This window comes from Podarcis liolepis (genome assembly GCF_965112155.1).
Source record: "Podarcis liolepis genome assembly, chromosome: 5".
Taxonomy (NCBI): Eukaryota; Metazoa; Chordata; class Lepidosauria; order Squamata; family Lacertidae; genus Podarcis; species Podarcis liolepis.
In genome coordinates, this window is record NC_139556.1 from 39,709,757 (window position 1) to 39,730,435 (window position 20,679).

General features: G+C 38.6%; 1 protein-coding gene and 1 long non-coding RNA gene across 5 annotated transcripts in view; one reads left to right on the top strand and one right to left on the bottom strand.

Moving 5' to 3' along the window:
* Positions 1–16,654, top strand: part of TNKS2 (tankyrase 2) — a 28,511-nt gene extending 11,857 nt beyond the window's left edge. Inside the window, exons 11-28 of one of the 4 annotated variants that reach the window (XM_083503030.1) lie at positions 211–289; positions 655–826; positions 1,002–1,091; positions 1,674–1,753; positions 1,992–2,137; positions 2,921–3,086; positions 3,946–4,165; positions 4,965–5,074; positions 6,531–6,719; positions 7,593–7,842; positions 8,859–8,941; positions 9,137–9,257; positions 9,768–9,865; positions 10,203–10,277; positions 11,112–11,217; positions 12,599–12,785; positions 14,294–14,450; positions 14,814–16,654. In XM_083503030.1, coding sequence (XP_083359156.1) covers positions 211–289; positions 655–826; positions 1,002–1,091; positions 1,674–1,753; positions 1,992–2,137; positions 2,921–3,086; positions 3,946–4,165; positions 4,965–5,074; positions 6,531–6,719; positions 7,593–7,842; positions 8,859–8,941; positions 9,137–9,257; positions 9,768–9,865; positions 10,203–10,277; positions 11,112–11,217; positions 12,599–12,785; positions 14,294–14,450; positions 14,814–14,876 — 2,392 coding nt within the window. In that variant the 3' untranslated portion in view covers positions 14,877–16,654. The remainder of the gene's footprint in view (positions 1–210; positions 290–654; positions 827–1,001; positions 1,092–1,673; positions 1,754–1,991; positions 2,138–2,920; positions 3,087–3,945; positions 4,166–4,964; positions 5,075–6,530; positions 6,720–7,592; positions 7,843–8,858; positions 8,942–9,136; positions 9,258–9,767; positions 9,866–10,202; positions 10,278–11,111; positions 11,218–12,598; positions 12,786–14,293; positions 14,451–14,813) is intronic. The other 3 variants (XM_083503031.1, XM_083503032.1, XM_083503033.1) reach the window with 3 other exon arrangements.
* On the bottom strand, positions 12,418–19,865 carry LOC310706899. Its single transcript, XR_014526235.1, has 3 exons — positions 19,080–19,865; positions 16,769–16,826; positions 12,418–12,514 (listed from the first exon to the last, which is right to left on the bottom strand). It is a non-coding gene; the product is annotated as an uncharacterized lncRNA (long non-coding RNA).
* Between the last annotated feature and the right edge of the window lie 814 nt (positions 19,866–20,679).

The following is a 20,679-nucleotide window of genomic DNA, read 5'->3' on the forward strand; positions in this document are numbered from 1 at the left end:
CCACACAAAGATTATTTTAATGTTGCTTTTATCACTGTATAGTACCTTGCTATATTTTTATGAGAAGTGCAGTTTATAAATACTTAAATAAATAATGCATAATTGGAGTCCTCCCCAGTTGCAAACTGATGCTCTAGCCATTGTATTTGCATACTAATTATCAGTCTAATAAAACTCAGTGAAAACTGTCATTACTTTTTTTAAATCAAGCTTCCTGACACCTCTCCATGTGGCAGCAGAAAAAGGTCATAATGATGTTGTTGAAGTAGTCGTGAAACATGAAGCAAAGGTATGAGTCACTTAATTGTAATCAGGCATATTTTCATATATAATAAAGTAGAGAAATGCAAACCTGCAAATTTTGTAACTTACTCCTAATAATAACCTTCAGGCATGTATCTTTTTGTGATTTTCCCAACTGTTACATTCTTGGCATTATATAGAGACTAAGATGAAGATTTTTGGGAATGTTTGTTGATAAACAGTCCATTTTTGCTGTAAAGATGTTTTGCAGGCAATAAAATTTGCAAACCAATATTCCACACTGTAGTTTTTTGGTTTTTATAAGTGGAATTCCTTCAGATTGTTCTTGAAAAATGTGTTCTGCACACTTTTATGTTAATGATATTTTTAACATTCTGTGGTCATCTCTAGGTCAATGCTTTGGATAACCTTGGGCAGACATCTTTGCATAGAGCAGCACACTGTGGTCATCTGCAGACCTGCCGCCTGTTGTTGAGCTCTGGGTGTGATCCATCAATTGTGTCACTGCAGGGTTTCACAGCCTCTCAGATGGGAAATGAGAGTGTTCAGCAATTATTACAAGGTAATAATTTTAACACTTCTGCCTTGTCAATGTATCAGCTACTTAAGCAATCTTTAGAAATTTTTTTCTGTTGGAACTGAAAAATAATTGATGTGTATGATTTGCAGTACCAGCAAATGTTTGCTGCACTACAAGCTAAAACTAATTCTGAAACCTTCATCCCTTGCGCCCACAGATTCTTCTCCATCTGAGGAACATGCTGAAGGAACTTCAAAACAGAAAAAATGTCATGGGCAATTAATGGTGGCCTGTTTTCTTAGAATAGGTACAAATGCTTGGCCTTGCTTTTTCAGGCTAGGCTATTGCACAATGTTAAAGTGGGGGAGTGTTGTCACTCTTCTTCAAGTGACCCCCTTTTCCAATTCAGAGACGAAGAGCGTAATGACTGGTGGTTCTCTTCTTTCTTTCATCTTGCTAAAGTTATGTCTACAGTATAAGATTGTGTGTTGCAGTTGCAACTTTAGTTGGCTGTTTCATGAACCTTTGTCATTCAGCTGGTGGTAATTATCTGACAGTTTGTGTATGTTAATACTGTATACTGTAATTCATTATGAAAAATACTTATGTTTCAGTAAAAAATGTCAGGTTCAGTTCCAACAGTGCATGTCTAATTTTGCATTAATAATAGTTCTGCAGCTACTTGTTTCTCTAACTGGTAATTGAAAGTTTAGTTGGTATGTTCAGTTAAATTGTAAATCAAGCCTTTTGTCTAGGATAGTTATATTTTTGTATACTATGAGATCTCAAAATGGTATTCCTCTAAGGGTTAGTATTAATGACTATTTATTATTGTCATCTGTGCTATTTGAACTTGGTTAAGTAATTTATACCCTCATTTATTTTATAGAAGGTGTCCCTTTAGGCAACTCAGAAGCAGATCGGCAATTGCTGGAAGCCGCAAAGGCAGGTGATGTGGACACAGTAAAAGTAAGTTTAGAAACGGATTGTGGCTTTTCTTTCTCTCAAAAATATGACATATATAAGTGTTGCAGACTAATTTGTGAATATTATTCTCAGGTCTTCAGAGAGAAAACATTGAAAATTTAGATAACTATTTTAATTGCTTTGAAATACAAAATCATATAAAAGTTCTGATTTGGGGGGGGGGGGAGTTGGCTGAATATTTGGCTGAAGTAACGTGTGTCTCAACTGTTGTGTTCCTTAGAAGTTATGTACGGTACAAAGCGTGAATTGCCGGGATATTGAAGGCCGCCAGTCTACTCCCCTCCACTTTGCAGCAGGATACAACAGAGTATCAGTGGTTGAGTATCTTCTGCAGCATGGTGCTGATGTTCATGCAAAAGACAAGGGGTAAATATTCCATTAAATAGCTCATAGTGAATGTAGGGAGTGGAGCAGAGGGAGGAGGACAATTCTCCATTCTTCTTTGTCTTAGTGCCTGACACATGTATTGGATCAATAATGCTTTGGGTGGGGGCTATGCTTCAAATATTTTTTTCTAGAAAAAATAGGTATCATAGGGTATCATGGCTTATTCCCCCGCCCCCACTCATAATCCTTTCGTCATCTAAGTTTAGTTTCAGTATATAGATAACACATTATCCACCACACAAGGCTAAATGTTCCCTCAAGCATATATTAAATGTCTAAGAATCTTAGAATTCTAATCCCCCTCTATACCTTCAGCCTGGAACCCCAACAACTGGTGCTTCTAGCTGATGTCAACTTTACAAATTACAGAATTATGGTGGCTGTATGATCTTTGTGTTGACCTTAAATATATACACTGCATTAATCTTCCCCAATCTGGTGCCTATGCTGATCAGAATTGTAGTTCAAAATATATCAAGGGTACTAGGTTGGGGAAGACTGCTTTGTAACTAGAGGCTATTTGAATTAAATGTATCTAGTTGACTAAAGTATTCAATTTATCTCCATATGAACACATAATTCTTCATGCACTTCTTTTTCTGAAATAATTTTGTTTTTAATAACAACTATACTTAACTGTATGTTTAGGTCAGTCATTAGAAAATTGAGGTATTTTTTAAGATACTGAAAATGTTAGCCAAAATTAAGGCACCCTGCCCAGTGATGCAACCACTGATGGATGTTTTTCCTTCATATTTTCAGAGGCCTTGTCCCTTTGCACAATGCTTGTTCTTATGGACACTATGAAGTGGCTGAACTGCTGGTTAAACATGGTGCAGTTGTCAATGTAGCTGATCTGTGGAAGTTCACTCCTTTACATGAAGCTGCTGCAAAAGGGAAATACGAGATTTGTAAGCTTCTGTTACAGGTGCGTCACATGAAAAACTGAAGCATGTTTCAGTTTCATTAGTTTGCTTATTTCCATTTAGTGGTATTAAATTTGTTTTTTAAAGAAATGTTTCAAACTATCCCATGTTCTATATTAGAGCAACTATCACAATATTCACCTTGTGTCTGTTGTATTTAGAAGCAGTCCACTGTGTTTCATTTCTGTGCCATATTGTTCCCATTCAATTCATTATTTGGGTTAAAATCTGATCTTTTAAATCTGAAGTTGTCTTTCATCCCCATGGATTATAATGGGGAATTAAGTGGATTAAGCCTGCTAAATGTTGGACAGACTTTCTGCAGGAACCTTTAAAAGTGTTTGTGTGTTTGTTTATTTTATATACTGCACGTTCATATAAAATGCTGCAAGACTGTTTACAACTTTAAAACACAATACTACAGTAAATGTCAAACGCATTAGTAAAAGCTAGACCTATCCATGAAAATGGAAGATCCCACCACCTCGCTCACCCTCTGCTTTTCCCCAATCAGCTTGGTTTCATTTCTCAGGAAAGGGAAGGTGGGAGAGTGGTTGTGCATTTAACCTTTTGTGGGGTGGGGGGAAATGAGGGTGCTTGGAGGGTCCATTAGCCTCCTGAAGATGCCTTGTTAATAGCAGGATCCAAGTCAGCAACATGGAACCCCAACCCAAATCACCTTGGTTTGCCTCATTAATTGGGGTACACATAGAGCTGGTGAGCATTCTTAGTATATTTGAATATTTGTTAATAGAGAAAGAAATAATCAGCTGACAATGATACAAATCTTAAATATGTTTCTACTTGAGTTATGAACGCTAATGAATGTGTTGTTGGGTTTTTTTCTTATCATCAACATAGCATGGGGCTGACCCCACAAAGAAAAACAGAGATGGAAACACTCCATTAGACCTTGTTAAAGATGGTGACACAGATATTCAGGATCTCCTTAGAGGAGATGCAGCTTTGCTAGATGCTGCGAAAAAGGGCTGCTTGGCTCGGGTGAAGAAATTGTGCTCCCCTGATAATGTAAATTGCCGTGATACACAAGGCCGACACTCTACTCCGCTCCACTTGGCAGGTTGGTGTTACCATATTAATGCATTTTTTAAGGATCTATCTTGGACTAGAACTTGTAAAGGGGTTATTTAAAGTAATTGGATTGTCGTCAGCAGTTGCAAAAGCCAAAGGCAGATCCTCAGGCTAATCTTGCTTTTTTACTTCCTTCCCCCTGCAGTCTTCTGTACCCTCCAAAATTGCTATTTAGACAGTTACAATGGGTTACATCCAATCTTTCTTTACACTCCCCTTCACCCTGAAAAAAGAAATCTCTCCAGAGCATTGGAGGCCCAGTGGAAAAACATGGGCTGTATTGTTCTGTACCAAGGGAATTGAATTTGGGTTGAGAGATCTTACAAAAACCCCACCTGGTTTTAGGCAACCTTTCACACTCAGTGCAGTGCAGCCTACACTGTTCAGGAGGGCTTCCCTGAACCTCTGGAGGGGGGCGGGAAAGGGGAAAAGAGATTGGATACAACCCAATGAAATTGTCTCAATAGTAGAAAATAGCAAGAGTGACGGGTGACTGTGCAAGTCTAGTATCTCAGCCTTGTAAGCTTGCTAACAGCACCTCATGGGAATGGACGCACACACACAAGGCTGAACGTGGAAGGCTATGTATGTGAAGCTTGTGTTTTGCCTTTGAGTTGGGCTTCTCCATCTCAGAGTATACATATAACCGTGTTTACTCTGCAATTAAAAAAGAAATAGTTCAGAATTTTATGGTTCAGGTAAGCTGGAAAAGAAGTTTGTTGATACATTTATAGTAATATTTTTCAGGTGCCTTTTGATAATCCATAAAAAAATTATTCTCTTGCTAGCTGGTTACAACAATTTGGAGGTTGCAGAATATCTGTTACAGCATGGAGCTGATGTAAATGCACAAGATAAAGGGGGTCTAATTCCTCTGCACAATGCAGCATCCTATGGGGTAAGTATGTCATAAACTCTATGGGAAGAAGTGAATGATTGAACCAGAAGATCTAAAATTTATTTGAGCACAAATCAATGTTTGTTGGTGTTTGCTTAAATACAAAATTGTGTGTTCACTCTCCCAGTATTTTGCCTGGATACAGCCCAGGGTGTATGAGGGTTTTCTAAACTTCATAATATTTGTGGAAAACAGTTCTTTTTCATAACTCAGTATTGAGTAATACACACACACACACACACACACACACACACACAAACAGGTGTCCCTCATGCTGTTTCAACTCATGTGCATTTGCATGTTTAATTTCAGTGAATTCCAACTCAAGCTGTTGATTTTTACACCTATCTATTGAGAACTTGTAGTTAAAACTTTTGTTGTTACTGGTCTGATTGGGTGTCCCCCCCCCCCCATCTCACTCCAAAGAATATATGGGATAGAGGCATACTGCTAACAGACTAGAAGCAGTACTTCCGAAACCAGCTGCCACAGATGATTTTGGAGGGTGAGGGTCAATGTTTTTAGTTACTAGCGCAACTCTAGTGAAGAAGGGAATCTAACCAGGATAGTTTAGATTGTGAGAAACTAAAGTTTACAGGCAAGATTAAGCCATTTCTTACTTTTATTTCCTGATCTGCTCTCTAATCCTAGAACACTTCGAAGGAATAGTTTCCAAATTAGGCTGATGGTCAGAAGTAGAATACCACAGAGGCAACCGTCTCTGTGGCTCTGTGAACCAAGTTATACACTTTGCTAATGCCCTGAATAAAGGAAGTGTATGAATACATTTGATTTCTTGCAGAACAAGTGTTCTTTGTACAAACATTGAGTGTATACACTGTCACGGGCTTCCTAGATATGGAGATTACCCAACATGATGTTCCCTAGGAAAGGCACTATCCAGACGTTGCCCATTCTAGTGACCATCATAACAGAACATAGCTATGTTCTACTCACAATATTGTAAAACAGATATGCTGTTAAGCATGCTGGTTGTTTACACACATGGGTAAAAGATTACATGTAGATGGGGCTAGAGTTTTAAGAGCATGGAGTATGAACTAGAAGCTGTCTGCTCAAATCTCAACTTGGTATTGAGGTCATTTGATGGCCTTGGGCAAGAAGCTGTCTCTCTCTCTCTCCAGCAGGCTGTTCCCCAATGCCCCACAGTCTCCCTGTATAGAGATGGAGACAAACAGTTGAATAAGAAAAGCATTTCTAGCAATATCATACCTCATATTAGAGCTTCCAAAACAGGGTGGCTATTTGAACAAACCACAAAACAGGGTGGGGCGAGCTGACCTGCATGCAATAGCGGAGTACCGAGACTTGAACTGCCCTCTTTGTTTTGATGGAATGTATTTCGCAACGTTCACTTTTTAGGAAATCCAAAGGAAAATTGCAGCAAACTTTCCCCCCCAAGGGTTGCACTACATAAATGTATTTTATTTTCCAGCATGTAGATGTAGCAGCTTTACTTATAAAGTATAATGCGTGTGTAAATGCTACGGACAAATGGGCTTTCACACCTTTGCATGAAGCAGCCCAGAAAGGAAGGACACAGCTTTGTGCCTTATTGTTGGCACATGGAGCTGATCCTACTCTGAAAAACCAGGAAGGACAAACGCCTTTAGACCTAGTCACCGTAAGTGATGGGATTTTTTGAGAAGTTTGCAATAAGCTTCAGTTCCTGGCTCCTGACCCAGACATGAAATTTGAGAGATTAAAAACGTGTTGTTGTTATTATGGTGGGCTGGAAGCTAAAAAGCAGTTCTCTAAAGTTGGGACTGAAGATGGACTCAAGGAATTTAGTTTAGGTGTGGCTTTTGGAAGTACATTTTTCAGAGAGGAGATAAACTATGTTATTGAATTTGTTCTCATTTACAAACATATTGCTTGATGTTATTACCTAGTAATTTCTGGGCTACTTTATGTCTTCAAGTTAAACTATTGATAGTGACCTGCCATTCACAGCTTGTGACTAAAAATGTCCAGGCCCAAAACTCGCAACACAGAATTTCTTACTTAGTATAATGTTAAAGATAGCATCATTGTGCACTCTGTGGCACCCTAGGAGCTTGCAGTTTATATTTAGCCTAGGATCATAAGCATACTTTCCTGGAAGTAATCCTCTTGAACTTAAGGGTACTTCTGAGTAGGTATGTATAGGGCTGCATTGCCAATCTTTCTACAATAGTGTTTGCCACATTTAAAAAATGGTCTTTATACCTTTTTAATGTGTGAGGTGGGGTACACTGCAAGTGCGTGATTTTTGTATAGGATTTGTCTCTAGGGTCATGCCTTTCATTGCATTGTAATTCTACACAAGCAGACTCTGGATAAGAGTGATAATATATCTGGTGATACTGGTAAATAGCAGAATGTAAGAAAACTTGGCTTCTTAGGATAGCTCAAGTAAAAGGCCACTCACTGTAAATGTTACCTTGTCTTCATATATGCTTGAATAAATTTGTGAATGTCTTAATGATATTCTAATTTTTTAAATTCTTATTTTCAGGCAGATGATGTTAGTGCATTATTGACAGCTGCCATGCCACCTTCCGCCTTGCCATCTTGTTACAAGCCTCAGGTTATAAATGTATCTCAAAACACAGCATCTTCAGCAGATTCACTTTCTTCTGTTCCATCCAGCCCTTCTAATCTTTCTGCTGCCAGTAGCCTTGACAACTTGTCTGGTAGCTTTTCTGAACTTTCAGTTGTTAGTACAAGTAGTGCTGATGGGGCTGCTGGTTTGGAGAAGAAGGAAGGTGAGTCCTTCCTTTACTGATGAATTGGCTTACTCAGATGGGTGGATGATTTATGAAGAATTAGGACAGTCCACACATGCATCAAAGACTGCAACATATACCAATGGTGCTACAAGTGGTATTCCTATCCATACCAGTTTCATTATTGCAGACAGATAGAATCTGATGTAACTTTAGGCACAGTAGTGCTCTGCAGGTCATTCAGTGAAAGGCATGTATGTGTGATTTGGATTTTAGATAAATAGATATATCCAAAAATGATCTTTTCTGTTTCTTAGATAGTCATATGCCAGTACATTTTTTTTCAGGGCAACTTGATTAGCCATATGGTAGAAAGATTACTTGAATGTGAGGCTTATGTGTGTTAAATTTACGAATGGTTTCTCACACAATGCCCTCATCCTCCCAGTGCCATTCCTGTAGTTATTTCTGAAATATTTTTTTGTACTTCCACTTTGTTGGATTTATGTACAGGTTTGAGAAGATTTCCCTAAGAATAAATCGAGCTAAATGTGTTTTAATTTGATTGTATAGAATATAAGGTCAGCAAGTACTTTGATTTTTATACTTAAAACACGCATTGTCTTCATTCACAGGTCAACCATAGTTAATGGTTTACTGGGATTGGGTCATTTTGCCCATTTTGCTACAGTCCCCAGCTTAATTGTGTTAAACAAAAATTCTAGTTTGGATGTGTTTCACTACACACAAACTATGATTTGTACCCAAAGTTTGTTCTTGACTTGCTGATCATAATTTTAATATTAACACTAAGCCACAGATTGTGGGTTAGTTTCTCTTGTGGGAAGGAGCACAGCAGGCAAAATCAGCATGCTTACTGCAGACCAGTGCCTATGGTTTACCATGAACTTGTAAAGTGTGCCACAGCATGTCCCAAGTGTTATTGGACCTGTATCCAGAAGATTGTTTCTAATTTATACTCTCGTGAACCTGCAGAAAAGGTAAAATACACTTAGCCCTTTAATATGCAACTAATGTCCGCTTTTCTTATACAGTTTCAGGTGTTGATTTTAGCATAAATCAATTTGTGAGAAATCTTGGACTTGAACATCTAATTGACGTATTTGAGAGAGAGCAGGTGCGTAGCTTTATTGTTAGGGAAACAAGTTGCATGATGCAAATGTAAAATGAGAAATTTTAAATTGCGTGTGTGTGTGCGCGCGCGCACGTAATAGCTTCAGTTCTTAGCAACTTGAAGTTTTCCATGCTGGAGATCTGTGCTGTAAACGATGAGTTTAATGTGAAACTGCATTTATGTTACTTTTCTTTGTAGATAACATTAGATGTACTGGTTGAAATGGGGCACAAAGAATTAAAGGAAATTGGTATTAACGCTTATGGGCACAGACACAAAATAATAAAGGGAGTTGAAAGACTAATCTCAGGACAACAAGGTATGTTGCAGATGAAATTTTCGGGGTTGTGTTGCAAGTTGTGGAGGAAAAGAGGAAGGGAACATATTGATGTGGAGGTGTGGGCTTAATATCGCTCAATGTCACCCTAAGTTTTTTGGGGGGGGGTTAGAGCATGTTTGTGATATGCAAGCTCATTTTTCTATAGTATTGGAACCAGGAAACCTTGCAAGCAGAAATTACTATGTATTACATGAATTCTGTGGCTTGAATCCAATAGTTCCATTAGCGCAAGGACTTCTTGCTTGCACAACAGAATTTGCAGACTCCCCAAAAACCTGTTCCAGACGGTTGGGGGAAAACCCCAGGACAGATTCAGGCACAAATTGAGGGAAGAGTGAGGGGAAAGTTTAATTGTGCAATCAGAAGTCCTTGCACTAAGAACAGCTTTGTTGGATATGAACCTTAAGTTCTAAAACTACAACCTTACCTATTATATATTTTTAATTGAGCTGTATGTGTCTAAATATTAACGGTTGCATTTTCTCATAGGTCTTAACCCCTACCTAGCTTTGAATACTTCAGGTAGTGGAACAATCCTCATAGACCTATCCCCTGATGATAAAGAGTTTCAGTCAGTGGAAGAAGAGGTATATCTTTCGATTCATATTCCATATAAAAAAACTCACAGTTGTGTAATCAGATGTAATAAACTTAATTCATTTTCCAGCCTTGGCTGATTCAGTGTTAAACACATGGTGCTCATCCTCATGTTATGTCTTTTAATTTTGTTATTAATCATTGTCCCCAACTGAGGAGGCAGTATTACTTGAGATAAGATAGGCCAATTAATTCTTGTGACTTTTTCAAATACCCTGAACTAACATAGTGCTGACATGTATTTGCTATGGATGGGCAATTTTTTATTCAGCACAATGGAATCTAATAAAAGTTATGGTTAGAGAGTCTTTGTTTATTCCACTTCAGATGCAGAGCACTGTTCGAGAGCACAGAGATGGTGGACATGCTGGCGGGGTTTTCAACAGATACAACATCCTAAAGGTAGCTAATTGGTGTGTCTGTCACCAAGAAGTCATTGTTTGTGCTGTCAGTTCTTGCCCTTGCCCTTGGATTAATTGTGCAGTCTGGAAAGTAGAAATATATACTTTGCCAAGGAAACAAAAACTGGATTTGTAATGAATTAGAAACAAATGTGCACCTTTCAGTTTATTGACAATGCTGTCAGTAGGCTGTTAAAGAAATAGAAACACTTCAGTGGGAAGAAAACTAAGATGAGTTGTGGCATTAATAAATGTTATTATGGCCTAAGATGTCATGGTCTAGAGGCCATGGGTGATTTCCAGTGAAATACTTATGTTAGCCCAAGGACTTCTGGGTGTGAATGAAACTTCTCTTCCCTCTCCATACACATCCCTAAATCTGTTCTTGGGGATTCCCCACCCCACCCCACCCTGCTTACGCTAATGGAACTGCTTTTCTGGATACAGTCCTGTTTCATCAAATGCATAAAGTGTAATCCTGAAATGCATGCTTGCATACACACACATATGCAGACACACATGGGGGTCGTAAGGAAGTGTGGTTAGAGAAAAATTCAATACAAAAAGTACAGATAGTGACAGTTCAGTTAGAATATGGGCAAGAGGAACACAATGATAATGTACAACAATATGATAGATGATAAAGCAAGCATCTTGACTTTATTAACTAGCATTTATAGTGAGAAAAGAAATAATTCTCTGTATTCAGGGCCAAATCAAGAAAGTTGAATTTCTTAATTGTAATTCCTTTCCCTAAGCAGATTTGTGGAAGTTGCTTATACTTCAGACAACTGAAGAAAACTAATTGTGAATTCTGGATTTTCTGCCCTTTTAGATACAAAAAGTATGTAACAAAAAGCTCTGGGAAAGGTACACTCACAGGAGGAAAGAAGTTTCTGAAGAGAATCATAATCATGCTAATGAAAGGATGTTGTTCCATGGTATTTCAAATTATTTTTTTCTCATGTCCAGTCATTACTATTTATAATATTCTGATTTCTGAAATTTGAAATGATCTGCAGTTCAACTCCAAATAATGCTTAGTATTAAAGTCTTTTAAAACTCATAAATATTATTGACCAGTAGCTACCATGTGATTTCATATTGTTAATATTTAACTGGTATTTGTACAATACTGTTAGTATTAGTGCCTGGAAAAGAGGAGAACCGAAAAATCTCTAAAAATGGCATTGTGTGCTTAAATCTCTTTCATTGAGATTTCCATTACAATTGAGCTTTAAAAGCCTAAAAAGCTGAGTGAACATAAAAATATTGATTTTTAATGCTCAGCTGTTTTAGCCTTTTCATTCTGCTCTTTTTAGTTGTCTTTGTTTGCCAGTATTTAATAATTGTGTGTTTATTATATACACCCACACACCCCAAAATTCTCCCTCAGTATGATAACACAGAAAGCAATAAGGAGAGGCAGGTGGGGTATATAGTTTTCCAGCAAGTGTAATTGTGAAAGGCCCATTATTGTGAGCAAAGAGACTGGGCAAAAGCACTTTATCCCCAAAAGATGGTTGTCACAATGAGTATGCCAGTCATCAACTATGCCAGGCACCTGTCTATCCTGTTAATTTACAGTTGCAGCCTGATATACATCAGTGCATCCTAGATCTACTTTGTGAGTCTCAAGGGTCATTTCTCCTGACTGCAGCATCCCTACCTGAAACAGGATTTTTGGTTGCCAGTCATGCCTCCTTTAGTGTCAAACCATCCCCAGATAGCACAGTGGTGATATGTTTGCGGGCCTAAAGCAAACCTCTCCTGTGATATTATGGCAACACTATTAATGGGATTTATGGACCAGGCTTGGTGCCAAAATTTGTGCAAGCAACAGCAAGGCACTCCTGATTTTGTATCCCCACCCCCGGTTTTTTTGCTCCCCCCTCCCCCTAATGTATTTAGTTGGACAGTACTTCTGATTTTGTTGTAATAAAACTGTCACTGCAGTATTTCCCTGGATAGTGATGAGTATTATTTACAAGATGGTAGAATATTCAGTGCTAAGAACATATATACAGTGGTACCTCTGGTTGCAAACGGGATCCGTTCCGGAGGCCTGTTCGCAACATGAAAAGAACGCAACCTGCAGTGGCGCGCCTGCGCACGTACGGGTTGATATACACCACTTCTGTGCATGCACTGACGTCATTTTGTGCTTCTGCACATGTGCGAGTGGCGAAACCCAGAACTAGCCCTTTCCAGTACTTCCGGGTTGCCGCAGGACATAACCTGAAATAACATAACATGAAGCAAATGTAACATGAGGTATGACTGTAATAAAGACTAACACTTTTTATTATAATGTACTCGCAGGCTCCCCTTTTGTGAATGCAATTATTCATAAAGGTTTTGACGAGAGGCATGCATACATAGGCGGAATGTTTGGAGCAGGAATTTATTTTGCTGAAAATTCCTCCAAAAGCAACCAGTATGTGTATGGTATTGGTGGTGGCACTGGTTGCCCAATTCACAAAGACAGATCTTGTTACGTCTGCCATAGGTAAGTTGTAGTAAAAGTTGTTTGACCTGGTTTTTAATCTTTGTGATTACGTTGTTGTAGCCCACTCTGGAACCTTGCACTGAAGGGCAGGCAATAAAATAAACAACCTAACAGAACTATATGTATTGTACTAAAATTTGTAGAAGACTCATCATTGCTTATTTAGAGAATGTATATGTCACTTTTCTGACACATCTCTCAGGAGAGAGGATACAGAGTTACAGTGGGTCTGAGAAGGGAGGGTTAGTCCTGTTGTTTGAGTTGCTTCTGCCTGTGCAGACTCAGGATCCAATCCATCATTTACATCTATAAAATCAAGGTAGAAGGTTTCTGTCTTGTTTGTCCCTAGTGTCTCTATCAGCACAGCTATCAACCCAAAATATGGGTGCATATTATGTTACTTGCAACCAAGTAATGTTTGCCAGATGAGGAAAAAGTAGTATTGACCAGTAAAATCTTGTATGTCTGCTTCCGCATAAGAAATTAATTTCTCTACATTGGATAGGTGATCTTTTAATTATCCAATTTTGGTCAGAATGTGTAAAGGTTAAAATTAGTTTAAGTTCATTGGAAAAAATAGACTTAAAATATGCCTGGTTCAGTGTTGGATTGTCATGGAGAAAGTGGCCTGCTACCTATGTGGGGTAAGGGTAAAGATACAGTGGTGCCTCGCAAGACGAAATTAATCCGTTCCGCGTCTTGCGGTTTTTTCGTCTTGCGAAGCACGGCTATTAGCGGCTTAGCGGCTATTAACGGCTTAGTGGCTTTAAGAAAAAGGAAATAAACTTGCAAGAACTCGCAAGACGTTTTGTCTTGCGAAGCAAGCCCATAGGGAAATTTGTCTTGCGAAGCGACTCAAAAAACGCAAAACCCTTTCATCTAGCAAGTTTTTCATCTTGCGAGGCATTCGTCTTGCGGGGCACCACTGTACCGACTTTTCTCACACCTGTCCAAATTGTAGCTGGAATATCATGTCTGAATTTTTAGCCACCCATTTACATTTTTATGGATTTTAGTGAGCCCTTAAATTGTGAGCTTTATGTTAGCAAGCATTCCCTTTTTAAGTTTTATCTGTGTTGGAGTCCTGGCCAGATCGTTAGCAGTTTGTTGCCTTTTCATTCATGAGACTCTTAGTCTCAGGTTCATGGGTTCAAGACACACGCTGGGCAAAAATATTCCTGCATCACAGGAGGTTGGACTAGGTGACCCTTATGGTCCCTTCCAACTCTACAATTCTATGAAAAGCTAAGGCAATATCCTTTAAGCTACATAGTGTTCTTTAATCATGTGCTTTAACACATTTTTGTTATGTGATCAGAATTTCTGAGAACAGTGTGGAGAACAAAAATAGGTGTCTTGGTGTTCTCGGATCAAACTCAATATATGGATAATACTCAAGTAAAAGTAATGCTTTTTGTAAACCTTATTTGCATATTAAGAAATGGAATTGCTTGTTTATTTTTGCTTTTGCACATTTATAAGTAAAGGGTTTGTTTTCTTTAATATAGGCAGTTGCTGTTTTGTCGTGTTACATTGGGCAAGTCTTTTCTACAGTTCAGTGCAATGAAAATGGCTCATTCTCCTCCAGGACACCATTCAGTTACTGGGCGGCCTAGTGTAAATGGACTAGCTTTAGCAGAATATGTCATTTACAGAGGAGAGCAGGTAGTGTATTTTTAGTTTCACTTTCTAAACACGGTTTTCCTTAAATTTGAAGGTTGGTATTCATAGGCATCTTGGATTTCTATATCTCGCCTTCCAGTTTGTTTAATAAGAGAAATAGCTTTTTACAACAAAGTCCTGCACATGTCTACTCCGCAGTGGGTTCCATTGATTTCAGTGGGGTTAACTCCCAAGTAAGCACATAGATTGCAGCCTGAAGCCGTTAGAGTTCTTCACTTGCTCAGAAGTGCATGGTACTTTTAGCTATTTTGTCCTTACTATAAGCAGTTATTTTTCATCACATGCATTATTCCCATAACATGTTTACAGATGACAGATAATAATAAACATAATTTCATATTTCAGGCCTATCCAGAATATTTGATTACGTACCAGATTATGAAACCTGAAACTGCCACAGAAGCTTGAAACCCCAGATGTTTTGCAGAGATCAAAATGAAGAGTACACTGAATTGCTGAAAAAATGTATCCTACCCCCACAGCATTGTGGTAGAAAATGTGAATAAAATCTAACATTTTGACTTAGTAAAGCTTTAATAAATATATAGTAAGTTTTCTAAAATTTCAGAAACTTCCTTTTTTCAGCACTTTAACAGATCTCATTCCAGGTGATACTGGGTTTGTCTGTACTAAATTATAAAACATTAACTTGAACTTTGTTTTCTATATGCTGTTACAGTGAAATCTTAACAAATTGTATTGCTATATAGGAACTCATTTTACTAATACTGTGTTCTTTAAAACACTACATTTACACTGAGTAAAATTGTATTTGTAAAACCTGTAAATAAGAGCTTTTCTACTAGCCTGGTATTTATTTACATTGGTTTTGTAATATAAAGTGTTTCACAGCCACAACATATGCAAATATTCCCCCACCCAAATGTTGCATTACTCATCTGCATTTCACTATCCATGAGATTTGGGAGCCCCATGTAATTTGCCAATCAAATAGAAACATACACATGATTTTAGCTAAGTAAGCAGAGTTTAGTGGAGGAAATGCCCCAGCAGTCATTAAGTCATATGCATTCCTGAGAAACAGAACATTCCAATTCCTCAACAGATCCTCCACAGGGTGTCTATTGGAGGAGGTAAATAAACTTTATACACATGGTGCAGTTAAACCTTTGGGCACCCATTTCATACAAAGGCAATATATTTTGTAATGAGCCTATCTATATACCTCTAGCAGTACAAAGCTAAGCGTAGAGATGCAATGAGATCAAATTTCTTTTTGCATGTAGGACTCCGTGAGTGAAGTCTGCTGTCTACAGTTTAGCTAACCAACTTCCTGTTTTGCTCATTGTAGGCGGTAGCTGGGTTTCCCCATGAAAGTCACTGGAGGCAAAAAGGCAGAAAAGGAAGTACTCACACCTTCTCAAGGCACTGTCAACTTTTTTCACACCCTCTCCTAACATCTGTTTTCCTTATTTTAGTTCCATCTAGGATTACCCATTTGTTTCAGAGTCTCCTACGTAAATGTAAATAATCCCACGTTTCATTTGTCCTCTTCATTAATTAAGCATTTCAATGGGAGTTCTTCAACATTGTGACCCATAATGTAATTTAATTGTGGATCATTGTCACATTAGGGTTTAAGAGAGATTGCCAAGACTGCTTGGGCTGTCTGATTCATATGGGGACTTGAGACTTGAGTCCTAAACAATTGCATTGCACATGAAGTCAGTGCATGGATAGTTATAAAATCACGTGGGAAATATAGTAAATATCACTTTTATGTGATTGCTCCTGCAAGCAATACAAAAATATAAAGGGGTCTTGATTTGTATGGTACTATATCACTGCATGTTTTCCACTCGCTAGCTTAATTAAATGCTGGATCGAGTGTTCATGCAAAATCTGCTAACTATCATTTAAGCACTGAGATAATTCATTTCATTGCTAAAAATACTTCATTCTTTGTGAAAGATTATTTAATGTGATGTAAATTATTGTGGTATGGGTAGCATTTTAAATGGTACCACAAGATTGGTTAGAATGGTTTTTTGTTTTTAATTTTGCATGACATACCTTGCTTTTTCTGAAGTAATGGTTTTGCTTGTGTTGACTTGAGGTGAAATTCCAGCCTCCTGTGCAATTAGTGCTTTACTCATCTTGAAGTGTCTTACCTGTATTGTACGACATTCCATTCTGTTCAGCCCCAAATAAACTTCATTCACAAACTTTTTGGTATGGTTGCATCATTACAATTAAGCGTGGCAAAAAGGGCAACGACCAGACATTGCCCCCACCCTAAACTCTGGAGTTAAGTTCACTTGCAAATTATAATTACTCACTGCCTGTTATCTTGCTTGAAGGCTGCATTGCTGTGGCCTGGACCTACTCCCCATATTTCTGCAGAAGAAGAGGGGAAACCAAATTAATACTGACAGGACTGTCAGGAGCAGGTGAAGTAGTTTTTTTGGAAGTCCTTGTTCTTCAAGTAGCAGGATTCCCTGTACAGAATGAGATTTAAAGTGACCTCCCCCTAAAGTTGGCTATACAAAGGAATAATCATGTCCCCCCAATCTTTGAATTGCTCTTTGGACCACAAAGGCAGCTATGTAGGATAGGCACAGTCACACAAAAGGACATTTCTATTCAGAAGTTACTCACTTTTGCCAAACAACACTAAATCTTGTGATTATTGTAATTAACCCCCTTCACGCTTCCATATCCTTGATGGTGTGGTTGAGCTTGCTTTGCTCTCCGGGCTCACCTATGTAAAGTAGCCTCAGACACTTAGGCCTGAATGGGAAGTTTTACATTAGTTCAGCTATAACATCATCCCAATGTTCTAATAAGTGGTTAGCATTGTTGCAATGCTGCCACACTCCCGGCACTCTTGCTTGACAATTCTCTCAAAAAGTGATTTTTAGTAGTGCTTGCATAGTAGCTGCTTTCGTAGCATTCCTGCAAATACTTGGTTGTGGAAAATTTCACTTCTTTGGAAAGCTGACACGCACACAGGAGAAACATAATTGTTACAGTTACAGATAGGTAGCCGTGTTGGTCTGCCATAGTCAAAATAAAAAAATTCCTTCCAGTAGCACCTTAAAGACCAACTAAGTTAGTTCTTGGTATGAGCTTTCGTGTGCATGCACAAGTGTGCATGCACACGAAAGCTCATACCAAGAACTAACTTAGTTGGTCTTTAAGGTGCTACTGGAAGGAATTTTTTTATAATTGTTACAGATATTTTACGCCCAGCACTTCCTAATAGTACAGCTTTTTGTATTTTGTATTTTTGCACTAGGGGGCACTAGATCCCAACATTCAAATGTGCCAGGGATTGACTCCTGATAAAAGTTGTCTTAGGTCTGTAGTCACTGGAGGAACTATAGAAAGAATTATGTCCTTTCATTTTTACTGTGTTACTTTAATAGATAAAATAGGAAGGAGTCAGCATTTCTCCTAATTGTCCAGTAAAAAGAAAGAAAACCTCCCACTTTACAGTGTTCTGCCCAAGCAGCAGAACTGAGATACATAACAAGATTTTTAAACACTAAAGATTTTTTTAAATTTTTAAAAAATTAATAACATTAAAATTATTGTAGATTAAAAACCCATCTTTTATAAAATAACTTAGTAGGCTGCCCCTTTGGGACTCAGCCCTATTAAATACAAGGAGACTAACTTCTGAATAGAACACTGTACAGTGGTACCTCAGGTTAAGTACTTAATTCGTTCCGGAGGTCCGTTCTTAACCTGAAGCACCACTTTAGCCACGTGATTTCTGTTCTCATCCTGAAGCAAAGTTCGTAACCCGAGCTACTAGTTCTGGGTTAGCGGAGTCTGTAACCTGAAGCGTATGTAACCCGAAGCGTATGTAACCCGAGGTACCACTGTATTTATTATAAGTTAACTACACACTGGATTTTTAATGACTAACTGGAGCTCTGCTACTTACTGTGTAGTTGTATTTGTAGGGCGGACCTTATCTCAGACAAAAGAGGAAAGATGCATCTTGTTTGGAAGAACAGAAGGGGCAAGAAATCTAGAACAGCCATGTTTACCGGAAATGGTCAGTTAGGCTTTGGGTACTCATGTTTTCCAAGTAACGTGGGAGCTGCAGCAAGGCTGATCTTCCCTGTGTCAACAGGGTGAGACCTTGATGTGACTTCCCTGCTCCCAGTCACAGTTTCACCTGATCTGCTCTTGCATTTGCACAGAGCATCTCATGCTAACCCCACGGCCAGTGCCGGATTTATGTATAAGCTAAACAAGCTATAGCTTAGGGCCACACTCTTGGGGGCCCCAAAAAAAGTTAAAGGGAAAAAGAACCTGGATGTACATTTCCAAAATATAAGATAAAAAAAAGAATAAACTAAAATCTACATACAGCAACAGTGTTTTGTGTTGTGTAGGCTCCTATGATGTAAGTAATGGGACCTAGCTGCTAGCCTGCTCCCTAAAATATCACTGGTTTGCTCATTTCTATATATAGGGTGCCTACATCCTGCATGGACTGGTTGCATGGCAACATGTACATATAGCTTTAGATACCTATTAGGTTCATAAATTACAATATAGCATATATTCAACACAAAAAACAGTGACAATGTGTTGTTGACAAAGGACAGCTGGACATATATATGGCCCCATTACCTTCAGTAGCTTAGGGCCTCATCATACCTAATTCCGGCCCTGCCCGTGACGCCAGAAAGAGCAGTGTTGCTGTAGCTCCCATGCTATCACATGACACAATGGCCCAGCTTTAACATCCATAGTATTTTGAGGTAAGTTCACCATTCAGTTTCATCTATCCTACTACCCTTCTTGGCCTCTTCTTTTTGGAACCCTCTTCCAGAAAAGCTCAGGTGGGGCTGTCACTTTCTTCCATAAATCCCTTCGTCAAAACCCACTTTCCCCATGAAGCTAACCCAAAACATGTTGCTACTTGAGGTGAAAGAGAAGATGGCGCCTCCCCACTTCTAACTACAAAAGCCAACCAGACTGGTCGTTGAAATTTGTTTCAAACGTGCTGCCTGAGGGAGTGGCCTCTCATGGCCTAATGGCAGAGCTGGTTCTGACACCTGCACTCTTATCCCCGCTTGAAACAAAGTATAATAATGTATGTTTAGGGAAGTTTTTAATGTTTAAAGTTTTCTTCTGTTTTTAATGTTTTGTTGAAAGCCGCCCAGAGTGGCTGGGGAAACCCAGCCAGATGGATGGGGTAGAAATAATAAATGATGATGATGATGTCTGCATTCATTAATATACGTCCCCAATCAGAATAAATGGGTGTGGTGTTTCATATTTTTATTTTTTTAAATATCTGGAATAGTTTTTAAATGTCTTATATACGAAACTGCTTTTAATTGCTTCTACATTTTGCTTTATGGCTGTAACTTGTGTCATTTGTTTTATAATTGCATATTGTTATAACCTTATGGTAGCTGCCTCATTGTAAAGGGCAAATAAAATTTGATTATGATATGACAGAACAAATAATGCTTATCACCGTTCAAGCAGAATAAGCACCCCATCATGACATGAAGGATAATGTGAAATTAGCCTATTCTTCCAGAGGTCTGCTATATACCTCATAGACTCATTTAACAGCAAGTTAATTTCAGAAAAAACATGGCTGCTCTTTGTCACCTGTTTGCTTTAAAAACACTTAATGCTGGTGCGAAACACTTGAATTTGCAACCTTAGAAAACCAAGTAGCTTTCAATTTAACAGTTAACATGAACTTTTGAAAACTCAGGTCTTTTAACTGCATGTAAGTTTTCCACCCACAGGTATATATACCAAAGGCCAAAGTATTCTTGTCAGAAAAACCCAACAACTCTGGCGGCAAAACGAGAAGCCCGTAGCTCAGTATGCCAAAGCCAGCACAAGAGAGACCACCAGTTCTGACAATCCGTCATTCACGTTTCCCACTGTTTGGCTCTATTGAGGCAAAATGTGAGAAGCTGCTCCCAAGTCCTCCCCACACAAAGCTCTTTATGAGTCTTTACTGAGGCGTGATCCAGGCAGCTACGCTGAAGTTGCCAGCCTGAAAGCAGCCCCCTCCTCGTGGCATTTGGCAGGCTGGCTTTGGGAGGAGGATAGATTTATGAGTTGTAAAAGATGGGCAAATTAAAGTCCTGGGCATTCTTGATGGGATTAGACTTTCTAGGGCACGGCATATATTTGCATATGGCTCTGACTTAGCACATTAGCATTGTCTTCCTGGCTCATTTTAATACGCTTCCCAGCC